The sequence below is a fragment of the Stenella coeruleoalba genome (assembly GCF_951394435.1).
Source record: "Stenella coeruleoalba genome assembly, chromosome: 15".
NCBI classification, from domain to species: domain Eukaryota; kingdom Metazoa; phylum Chordata; class Mammalia; order Artiodactyla; family Delphinidae; genus Stenella; species Stenella coeruleoalba.
The window spans coordinates 75,831,677-75,844,462 of NC_137161.1; the positions used below are offsets into that span (position 1 = coordinate 75,831,677).

The window sequence follows — 12,786 nt, forward strand, 5'->3', positions numbered from 1 at the left end:
TTCTAGTGGTAATCCTCTACCACCACAACATTGCACAACCACTTGATGAGGCCAAGTTTATTCCATCACACACTACAGTGGGAATAACGGAAGAGAATACATATTATTTCCTATTAATGAGAGCTGTTTTGCGTGCATTAAATATCTTATTTAATAATCACAACTCTCTTAGGCAGATAAAGATGAGGAAACAGACTCAGAGACATCAAATAATTCACCCAAGGGCACACTGTAGCCTTCATATCATTCAGTCTCTAAATTCTTAATTGTATACTATGTATAATAAAACTTCAAATACATGTAAAAGAAGAAAGTAAAGAAAATGTGTTCACTGCATCAATGTTTAAAAAAAAAAAAAAAAGAAAATCCTACACATTCCAGCAAGTTTTGGTACTCTCGCCAAAAAAATAAAAAAGCAAATAGATTCCAACTAGTCTATACTTCCATTTATATTTAGAATATGAGCTGGGCATGAGTATGTAATGAATATATATGTGTGTCTCTCTGTGTATATAACACCCACATTATTCAAAGCTCCCAAAAATGTGAAAAGTTTGTTCCAATCCTTCTCTATTTTGTCTACTTTAAGAATTCTTTGCAATATGCTTATGTAAATACTGATTTTAGCTGCTGTTCTCATTTCTCAAATCTTCAGCTTATAAATGGATTGGAAAAGTGACAGACCTAAGCAGACATCTTTGGAACACAAAACCAAGGAGATATAAACAAATACAACTAAATCAAAAACAAAGGTTTCTTCTTAAAACCCTTTAACTTACCACAACTGATAAATGAAAAGAATGGAAAGAAAGTAAAATATACTGGCTGTGGATAAGGTGCACACACGTGTGTGTGTGTACACATACACATGCACGTGCATATAGGTAGGCGGGCGTCTATTTTATAAGCACACACAATGATCAGCATTTTACCTTAGTTCACTAAAAGCTCTACAGGAGCATACAGTCTAAATGAAGGAAGATTCTGAAGTTAGAGTAACGTTGGGGCAAGGAAGAGTATTTAAGAAAACAGTTCCAGGCTGTTAAACTCAAGAGGTGAGTACCTTCAGTTTTCTTATACCAGAATTCACATTATGGTTCAATTGCATTAATAGCTGTTTGACTCTGCAGGTGATTTGCCTCCGTCCCCACTTCAAAGAGATGCTGAAGAGGATTAAAGCTGAAATATCACCATTCCACTTACCTGATGCTGAACCTTCATTACAGACTTAAGTAAAGGTTGTTATGACATCATAGATCATAAAACACACTGCAAAGAATATGTTGGCCTGAAACTACTAGAAGTTGTGAATATACTATTTTCCACTTATAAGTGTGAAACTCACCAATGCTGAAGTTAGTACCTGAAATTAAGTATTACATGTGATACTGTTGATACGAAAATTGAAAGAGAAGACACTTTTTGATGAGGACTTGGCAATAATATCAGTGGATTTTGCACTTTGATAACATAATAATCTCACTGTTGGAAACACATTCTAAGTAGAGCATTTTTGTCATAGTTGAGAGCTGAACATACATCTGGTATGTATCTTCTTCATGTAAGCTAATAATACTACAGATTTTTTATATATAAGCAAAGTAATATTAAGGATAATTTTTCCAAAATAAGAAAAAAGCTTTTATACTCATCCAAAATTGTCTAAGTGTAAAATTTATTTGAGATTCATAATTGCAAAGACTCTTTATTCACAGGAACCTATCATTAGAGAATTAAAATAAACATTCCTGGAATTAGAGAGAAAAATAAGTGACCAAAAGCATAATAAAATTCTCAGTGCTTCTAGAGGTGACTTTCTTCTTTCAGAGTGCTCACACGGACAGTTAAAAATATATATACTAGAATGTTCAGTCTAGAAGTGATCAAAGGCTGAGTCAGTGGCATTGGCCTTCTTCTGCTGAAGAAAGCAAAGAGGGGGAATTTAGCTTTTGGATAGAGAATAAACATTGGCAGTCTCCAGATTTTACTTCCAACATCTCAACCCACATCCAGCCTGGTGTGAAGAGATGGCAGATGGGAATACTTCTGTTATTTCAACTGCTGAAGCAGGATCCTGTTTCAGCACCCTGCTTGTTTCTGTAAGCATGAATATTCAACCATAATAAGGAGTAATGATGTGTGCTGACTGTATTAAGCAGGTACCAAAAAAAACTTTACCCTTTTTCTCCTCATATCATAGATTAAGACAAAAAAAAAAAATCAACATTTAGAAAATGCCACTTCTTCCAAGCTTGGAAAAGACTTATTATTCAATGAAATGATGCTTGTTTTCATGAATTTAACATAAATGTATGGAGACAAATGGGCAGAAGAAAACCAGAGTAATTAGCATTTTAGAGGGAAGAAATTTAAAGGCAATGAAACTGAATCAGTAATTATTTTCCACTTCATTTTCATGATTTCATTATTTTCTCAGAAAATGCTGAGCAGATATTAGAGTATCAGTGTTCGTCATTTGGAACATAAATCATATTCCTTTAAATTCCTTAAATTCCTTTAAATACTACAACAAATGTCTACACTGGCATGTTATCCTGTTGTGTAAATAATGTCTATTTGTAATTTTCTTTTATTTATATCTTGAAAAGTATTATTGAATCCAAGAAGGGTAATTTAGCTACAGATAAAAGAAATGAAGTGACAATTTCTTTATAAATGAGAAATATTGTGATAAGCCCTGAGGTATGTCACCATCCACACCCTTCTCAAAGGACAGAAATAAGGTCTTGAAATGAAATAATACATCTATATTTGATAAAATGAGGAGTTTAATGATTGAAGAAAAAATAATCTGAAGGCCACCTACTCAGACTGTGAGGGAAAACATCCATTAAAACACCACCTCTCATCAAAATTAAAAAGTGGCAATTCATCGTATATGTGGGGAAGTTCTTCAAGAGATCTTAAAATGAATATACACCTCAATGCATAAATTGAACTCTGTCCACCACACGACACTTCTCACTAAAAACACCATTTTGTAGGAAAGGTGGCATGAGGCAGTCACGTTTCCCTGTATCCCCTGTACACTGCCAGGTAAGGAGCAAATGTTCTGGGTGCTGGGAACCAGGCCCACATCACAGACTGACTTGTGATCCCTAGAGCCCAGCAGGTTATGTATTTTAAAAGTGAAACAACTCTTAGTAAAAGGATGGACATCAGTCTGCTCTTTAGGACTGAGAGGGAATTTCTTGGATTTTTTTCACATCCTAATGAGCATACATTATACAAGTAAATCAATGCCAATACGAGGCACACATGTGGAAGTTGAGATAAACTTACGAAGTAGCCTGTTCCCAAGCTGGAAGGAGCTGAACTCTGCAAGAAAGCATAAAGACAAAGTGGAAAATCAGCAATGGTTTTTAACACATTCCAATCCACACAGCTCATTACCAGTCCTTCGCAGGCTTTTCATCACTACACCACATTGCCTGTATACGCGGCCCCTTGTCATCTGCTACTGATACAAACACCGTGTTGCTTAATTTTCCCCTTTACATCTCTCAGCAACTCAGAGATGCTAACGTGCTATTTACTGAATTCCAAGATTCTGCGGTGGATGTAATTGCCAATTTATTTGACAGGCAGCTGGGTAATGAATTAATGATGGCATTTCGCCCTGCACTGAGACTAAACAGACACGCATCAGCCTCCCTCCCTGACTTGCTGACATTCAATGCCCTGGTCTCAAGCTACTCAGTTTTGTGGCCGCAAAGGGGCAGGCAAGAGGAAAAAGCCCAGACTGACTTGAAAATAAAAAGCCCAGTGGGTTTGGATGACTTTTCCAGTGTGTGACCTACTTGCCAGTTTATCCCCTCAAGGCACCAGTTAGTACACACAGAGTTCTTTTCAAAAATGAGACATTTTGTAAACATAATTAGTAGACTAAAATGCAAAGAATGTGTGGGTAAAGGGAAGTAGTGAAAAGCACCATTTTTCTAAAGGTTTTAGTAACAAAAATTATCAATTTAGGGTTCCATAGTTCTCACACACAGGGAACTAAAGAACAGTGATGCTGGAAGGTACGTGCGGTATCACTTCTTAGGGGAAAGAGACCCCCCAAAAAGAACTTGGTTTGTGCTTTAAACTTGTCTGTTTTTGTATGTTTGTTTATTTTTTCCTAAAATCTCTCATTACAAATTCTTTAATTTTTAGTGTCCTCTTTATGAACAAGAGAGGCCCCAAATAAGTTTGAAACAAAAAGAACACGAGCACTGAGGCAGCCCTCAGGTCTCAGCTAAGCATCCTTGCACCAGCAAGGCCTCTCCCTGCCTAGCTTGGGTCGGCTGTTACACACTCCATGGAGGGACCGGACTTCCACGGTGATGCACCAGTTACTTAGGTAACCTCTAACTGTTCCACCGAAATGTCCTGTCCCTACTCTGCAAACCACAGGTAGCAGGGACCATCTGCTTGACTCATCATGGCTTCCCCAGAGCTTAGCTCAATGCCTTGCACACAGGATGCAGTTAATAAGTATTTGTTGAATTAATGTATAAATAAATGAATGAATGAATGGATTGTATGGGAGTGGGGCTCAGGTGAATTTAATACCTCCAAAAATACGGTAGATGTGATTCTTAATTTTACACTGGCTTTGAGAAGGAAATAATAGTGCTGTAAGTACAAACAGCATCCGCATCAAACAAGGACAGTCAGCTCCTAAATGCAGCTCCCAAAGCAAAACTTTCTTCCCCTCAGTGCTCCAGACAGGCTCAGGGGAATAAAGAACGCTGATGTGTGATCCTGTACACTGGACTTGATTTTCAGAAATCCTGTTTCATTCTTGATCCCGTAAACAGTATGTAGGGATATGCACAGTAGTCATGGAGACAGCTTCTCAGCAGTGATTAGCCATGTGACAGCATCACCTGTTTTCCGCACATACACCCCTCCGTGGAACAGAGGAAGGCAAAAGCCAAGTTAGATCTCCACTAGCCTGGAGTCATGCCCCAGGGAGGTAAATTCACTTTAGGGTGAATTTCCCGGAGAGAGAGCATGGGATTTGTTAATTTTGGTATTTTTCCCCCTTTCTGCAAATGCATTTTATCCAAGAAGCAGAAGGGCCTCTTCAAACCCACCTCCCCACCCCCACATACATATCATCTTATTGTATACCAAAGAAAATGACATCCTTCTGGTCTCGGGAAGCTCTGTTCTACTCATTTTGCATATATATTGTACATTACTCAGGGAGCTGGGTGGAGAGGATGGCTTTGTTGTGCATATTTGTTCTGCCTATTGTTTATGCAGGTCTGACTGAATGAGGGAACAGTGGGTATCATTTCAATTTCTGATGTCAACATCAAATTACTTATTTAATTTCATGCCTGGCGAAGCATTGTATAGCTACACGCAGAATCATTTCACTTCATTTGTTATGCTGTGTTTTCGTGGCGATTGGCTTGCCTTCCAACTGACAGCTTTAATTACGACATGAATTTGATTGCACTGCCGAGGAATTAACATAATGCAACAAAGCATTTAAGCACCCTGCCTTATAACACCCCCCCCCACACACACACATGCACGAACACAGACACACACATGAAGGAACACAGACACTAGATCCTCGTGTACATTAAAGGTCTGCTGGAGTTTCAGCATTTGCTAGAAAGCATAAAGAACCTTAGAGTCAAAGGCTACCCACATTTACCAACCCACTGGACTCACCTTTTTTTTTTTAAATAGAAAAAGATTTGTGGCATTAAGTTACAATTTCTGGACCTGGCAGAAAACTTCGTGGAAAAACCCTTCTAATCTACTTTGCCAAATGTCCACGGCATTGACATTTCCTTCCCTCTAACTCTCTTCCCCATCACATTTTTCTTGGCCAGTTGCCAACTCCCTTTAATCATCGCTGGAGAATTTGAACAGAAATATCTCTGAAATAAAGAGATTTCTCCTTGTCCAGTTCTATAAGCCCAAGAATCTGCTATGACCCTGTATTTAGTGGGACGCTATTCCTGGTCACCAGCAGGACCTCCACCCTCATACACAAAGGTATAACAGAAGTTCTGAGACCAGCAACAGGCAGAAGTCAGGGTTTCACTGATAGCTCAGGACACATATCACATCCCTGAGGCCTTGCTATCCAAGAGGCCCAGAAGAGCCTCGGCCATATATACCTAATCTAAGTCTGTATCTAAATATAGCTGGCAATGTTTGATCGCTTTAACATTTTTCCGAGTCACAAAATCCATGAACACCTTAAACCACGGGCAACAACAGATTATGCTACAAGAATTAAATATTTTAAAACAGCTTTTTTATTGTTAGAAATGTATTATGTTAGCCAGTTGCTTACAGATGTGCATCTAGGGATTGTTACTGTTTTCTCACGTTATAGAAGAAGAGACAGACACCAAGAGGTAAAGGCTTAGGAAAGCAGACAGGTGGTGATGCCCTGACCACTGAACCATTTCATGGAATCAAGCTGATTTTAACTTTCTGTGTTTCCCCAATTTATAATGAGAGGAAGGGTCTTCCATTTTTCTTGCTTGGAGAGAGAAGGCATACTCTGTCCAAACTATATAGCAAAAGTGGCCATAGAATCTAAAAAAGCCTATGAGTCAAAATGAGGGCTGAAAAACTAGAAGGAGATTTTTTTTTAAATGCAATAAATAAAAGCATCCTTGGATTCAAAAGCATTTGAAATAATACCATATGCCCACATGTTTAGGCAGCTATGTCTGCTGAATAATGAAAAAGCTTCATTCTTATTTCTTCAAGTGGTAGAGTTGCCAATTCATTCATATTTTCAATGCATTAGGTAGAAATGAGAGGTATGGAGAGACTGAGAAAATAGAGTATGAGAATGTATTTAGCAGTTTGCATGAGAAGACAAGAACATGAAGAAATTCCAGCCAGCTGGCTATGTGATATGTGATTTCCGGGCTCATTATAAGCTAGCTCCTGTTTAACATGGTCTTTTCATTCTGGGTTTGTTTTGTTTTGTTTTTTTCAGATTTGACCACTGCTCCAGCAATCTCTGCAAATTACCCACCTCAGTCTATTACATGGCAAAGGAGAGCTTTCTTACAAACACACTCTGCCTCAATCTCCAAGCTACATGGGCTGCAGGAATAGTAATGGGATGCACAGTTGAAAGACATTTTCCAGGAAGGAGAATGTTGCTGCTAACATTCAAGTCTGCAAGTGGATATTCATTAAATGCTCATTCTACTCTTCTCACTGCCCCCCACCTGACTCTCTATCCATCTCTGTCATTAAGTCACCATTGAAGCTACGCATTAAACTCATGAAGTTAACATTTCTGTTTTAACAGCTTACCTACAACAAGGGATTTCACAAATCGATTATCCATCCAAAATAGATGTACTCCATTCATCAGAGATCTACACAAAGAGGCCATGGCTACTCTTAAGGCTCCCTAAGTATGGGACAGATGTGCATTCCACCCCGAGAGGAAAATGCATGCTCTGACCCTAGGGCTAATTTAAATAGAATAATTTAAAATTCTTCCAAATCATCATTTGTGTCTGACATCCCTGCCTACCCACCTCCATGTTATGCTTTTCTCTCTTGGGAGTAAAAAGCAGAAGGATCATGCTAAGAATCACTTGGCCAACTATGTTTCTTACAAAGGTCACAAGACAAGCTCAATTACTTTCTGTAGTGGTTTAGAAAGCAATGACAATTTAAAGAACCTAAAATCTTAATCCTAAGAAATGTGCCTTGGAGGTAAGATTACTAATAACTTACAAAGATACAAACTATATTTAAATGGAGAAATGAGCTACTAGTGGAAGTAAAAATGGGGGCACAACTTGAAAAAAGCATCAGGTGTGGAAACGGTCACTTCCAAATTCAATTTTCAACCCTCTGTTATAGCCCATCTCCAACTGTTATCAGCTCTCATCTATATTCAACAGCCTTCCAACTCCTTTCCCTAATTTCACCCTTGTGTTCACGTTTACCTGCATTTCTTCATATAAAAGGAAAAGTAAACATTGTAAAGGAAAAATTGTTAACAATTCCTTCTAACATCTTTGAGAGGCTTTTTAAATACTAACCTATATAGTGGGTTAAATAGTGTTCCCCTAAAATTATAGGGCCTGCTTGGAACCTCAAAATGTGATTGTGAGGGTTAATTTTATGCGTCAGCTTGGCTAGGCCACTGGGTACCCAGATAGTTGCTCAAACATTATTCTGGGTGTTACCATGAGGGTGTTTTGGGATGAGTTTAACATTTAAATCAACAGGCTGAGTAAAGCCCTCCCTAGGGTGGGCCTCATCCAGTCAGTTTAATAGGACAAAAGGGATGACCATACTCAGAATAAGAGGGAATTCCTCTGTCTGTCTCAGCCTTCAAGCTGGGACAACAGTTTTTTCCTGCTTTTAGACTCAAACTGAAACACAGACTTTTCCTGGGTGTCAATCCTTCTCGTCTTTAGGGTTTGTTCAGACTTTTGCACTCAGACTGGATCTAACCATCAGCTCTTCTAGGAGGCCAGCTTGCTGACTACACATTCTGAGACTTGTCAGCCACCATAACCGTATATGTCTATACATCCTTTTGGCTCTGTTTCTCTTGAGAACCCTGACTGATATGACCTTGTTTGGAAATAGGGACTCTGCAGATGTAATTAAGTTGAGGTCATACTGGATTAAGGTGGGCCCTAAATCCAATGACTGTTCTCCTTATAAGAAGAGAAGACATAAAGAGCTACAAATAGAGTAGAAGCCCATTTGAAGAGAAGCACACATCGAAGTGATGTCATTATAAGCCAAGGAACACCAATGATTGTGAGAAGCCAACAGAAGCTGGGAGAAGACAGGAAAGACTCCTTTCTGGAGACTTCAGAGAAATCATGGCCCTGCTGACACCTTAATGTTGGACTTCTAGCCTTACAAACTACGAGATAATAGATTTCTGTTGTTTTAAGCTCCCTGGCTTGTGGTCATGCATTACAGCCGCCCAGGAAACTAATACAGTACTTAGCCTGCTTACCATGAGCTGGAAGATATTATGTGACCAGCCCCTGTGTTCATTCACTCTGCTCTAGCCACACTGGCCTTTTTTCTTCCCCTTAAATATGCCCTGACTCAGGGTCATGACCTTGTCATTCCTGTTGCCTAGATGTTCTTCCTTCCTTTCGTCATTGAGACTTCAGTTCAAAAATCACCAAAACAGAAAGGACTAATCCAGGGACTTCCCTGGTGGCACAGTGGATAAGAGTCTGCGCTCCCAATGCAGAGGGCCCAGATTCAATCCCTGGTCAAGGAACTAGATCCCACACGCATGCCGCAACTAAGAGTTTGCGTGCCGCAACTGAAGAGTCCGTGAGCCACAACTAAGACCCGGTGCAACCATATAAATAAATAAATATTAAAAAAAAAGTAAGAAAGGACTAATCCAATCACTCCAGTTAAAGTGGCAGCACACACCCTGCCACCCCCCACTACTGTTTAGTTTACTTCACAAAATGTATTACACATCAAAAACAATGTTATCATTTGCTCACAGATTTTCTACTTGCCTCCCTCAACAGAGTAGAAGCTTCACGAGGGCAGAGGCTTCGTCTTGTTCACCATTCAATCTCAAGTGCCCAGAACTATACCTGACACTTAAAAAGGTATTTGATAAATATTTCTGGACAATCAAAACACTGACTATCCAAGAAAACACATAAAAACATGATACAGGAAAGGCAAAAGGCATAAACAAACTGGTAGGGAAAATGAAAATATGGCAAAAACAGAAAAAGAAAAGAAAGGAGAAACAGAATATCAAGAGTCTGTCACAGGTCTGGATTAGGTTTTCTTCTTAAATAAAGGGAAGTTCATTGATGGTGTGTCCTTTGTCTACTTCTTCCTTAACAGTAACTAGTAAACCTAACAATAAATGTTTGGGTGTTAAGTGAGAAAAAGGAGGCTAGGAAAGATGCCTGCATAGATGGGTGGATAATGGCACAGTGGCATAGATAAATCAATAAACCCCCCCAAACTTGGGAGATTCGAGGTAGAAGGGGTGTCTCAAGAAGCAGCAGAAGAAACGCCTCAACTGTGATACTAAATGGACTGAAGAGCTACAGAAAAATAATAGTAGAGAACTGTGCAGCACAATACTTACTAGAATTCAATCCCTTTTCACCTAATTTCTGAAATGCTTCAATTCCTTCAACATCTTGAAAGTTTTAAAAGTATGAAATATGTGTCTGCCTTTTCATAATTAAATCCTGACCCAAAATTCTTTCAGAGAGAGACACTAGAGTCATTACAGGTAGTTATCTGAATAAAGCATTAAAAATGTTTACTTCCACAGGGTGGTAGAAGAGTTTGCTAGAGGAAGTGACATAGGAACTGCAGAAGGAAAAGAGAAAAGAAAAAAAAGGAGACAAAAGAAACAAAAATAGGAAAATTTGAAAGTTTACATTATTTAAGAAAAAAAAAAGAGCAGTCCAGAAGGAACAAGTATAGGTAGAAACCATTGGGAAGTAGAGGGAGAGAGGGAGGATGAAGAGGTAGCTTCATATGTCCTAGTGGAGGGCTCCGCTTATAACCTCAGGAGCGTGCCTGCAAAGGATCTTAAAGAAGAAAGTTTAATAGTGAGCTCTGACTCATAGATAAACAACTGTGGAAGCTTTGTCGAGTACAGGGCAAAGGAAACAGAGATGCGTCAGATTACATCACTGAGAGGCCACGGGAATCATCTGTGTAAGAAATGATGAGGGCATCTGAAGCATCAGTCATGTCAAGGAGAGGATAATCATAGCCAAAGGCCTCTTCAGAAATAAAGTCAGTAAATAAAGCAGAGTGACGAAGTAAACAGGATAAGTAAGACAGAGGAAGGAACAGGGCTCGATTTTGAAGATACTAGCTCTGTGGGATCCAATACGGAGGCAAGGAAATAAGAGAGGGAGTTCAAGTTTGAGAAAAATAGGTAAGGAGACATAGAATAATGAGGATTTTATTTGGGAGGAAGAACGGTGTTTGTCATGATTGAGATAAGCAGGTCTTGTCGAATTGACCACTGCCAGGGAATTCAAATCGGAAAGGGTAGAGAAGGCTGCTAAGGTAAGTGTAAATCTGATGCAGAAAGAAAGGGAATAAATACTTATGAGCACACTGGGTACGCCAAGAAAGGTTACGTGATTCAAACACACAGTACCAGGTAATCTTTTAAAAGAAACCTAACAAGGTAGATGAAACGACCCCCATTTCACAGGTAAAGAAACCAAGGCTTGGAAAGATCAAGTTTTTTGCTCAAGGTCACATGGATAATAAATAGCAAAATAGCTGTTAAAACTTGGTGTGTTTGTAATGAATGCCTATGATCACTTCAAAATTTGAGGCTTTTATTTACTAAGTTTAGGCCCTGAGTTTTGAAAACTTCCTCACTTACACAATTCTGTATAAGTCAGAAGCAGTATTTTCCCCCTTGAATAACTCACTATGAATATTTACATATTCAATTATTTCCCTTAACTTTTTCCTTAGTGACTAATCTAAACAAGTTACTATGTCTCCTTGATCAGTGTGACAGTCCTCGTAAACTATTATTCCCTCCTGGCAATGTAGTTTGGGGATATGTAATTTAGAAAAACCAAGCACATTTGGTTTTAAGCTTCACCCATGAGTCAAATTCTCCAGCCACACTGGAATTCTTCATTCTTACTCTTTTTGCTTGTCCAGTTTAAAAAAAAAAAAAGCTGGAATAATACAGTAATCTTGATTAGCTGCACTTGAGAGTAAGTCTTAACTGCCACAGCTCCTAAAAATATCACTAAAGTGAGTGGAAGACTTAAAGGGAGTTTTATCTCAGCTGAAAATCCAGAGTGGGCAACCTGGACTAACAGGGATCAAATTCAGTCTAACACCTTAAGCAACTAAAAAACTAGACAAAATGTGTGGGAAAAAAAGGCTTTTTAGAAGTTGGGCAATAGGCAGTGCTGTGATCTTAGAGAGACAGAAAGCAAATGAAATAAATTTTACAGTTGCCCCAGCTTGCTGTCTGAAGAGAGTTTTCATGCCATAGTCGGGTGGTTGGGGGTAACCCAGGTGGATCCCAGAAGCATCCCTAAGTTGAGAAAACAGAGTTGATAGTAAGAGGAAGCCAAGTCAGCTGTAATTTGCAAAGCAGACGATGGGAGAAAAGAGAGGCTCACGGTGAGAGAATCAGGAAACCTGCAGAAGGCTTCCCTCTCATCTTCACCTGAGTCCATATCAGCACATCTGTGGGTGAAAAGTACCCAAGGCAAGGGAAATGACCACTGAAAAGGAGCAGGTAGAACGAATGCCAGAGTCACAGAGGGCGGGGAACAACTGGTATTCCCACCAGCCAGAGTGGAGAAACCTTGTAACACATCAGGAATTAGGCAGAGTATTCAGTACTGGGGAAAAATGAGCTTTAGGCTAAAGGCTGTTCTGAATGTTCCACCCAGAAAAGCATAAATATAAACCTCAGAAAAAAATCAAAATATTATTTCCAAGTGGCATAATAGTAGCCCAGAATAAAGCTTAAGAATATTTATGGAAACCCAAAATACCCAGCACTCAACAAAAAAAAACTTCACAATATTTGGCATCCCCCGCAAAAAAGTGTCAGGCATGCAAAAAAGCCAGAAAAATACAATCCATAAGGAGGAGAAAAACCAATCAATAGAAACAGACTCAGAAATGACACAATTAGTAGATTAAGGGCATTAAAATGGTTAATAATAACTATTTTCCATATGTTCAAGAAAGTAATGAAAGCACAAGCATGGTGATGAGAGACATGGAGATATTTTAACAAACTCC

At 39.0% G+C, this 12,786-nt stretch overlaps 1 protein-coding gene across 1 annotated transcript in view; it reads right to left on the reverse strand.

Annotated features, from left to right (window-relative positions):
* Positions 1-12,786, reverse strand: part of AUTS2 (activator of transcription and developmental regulator AUTS2) — a 1,122,376-nt gene that overhangs the window by 606,633 nt on the left and 502,957 nt on the right. Inside the window, exon 4 of the mRNA XM_079944557.1 lies at positions 3,304-3,339. Coding sequence (XP_079800683.1) covers positions 3,304-3,339 — 36 coding nt within the window. The remainder of the gene's footprint in view (positions 1-3,303; positions 3,340-12,786) is intronic.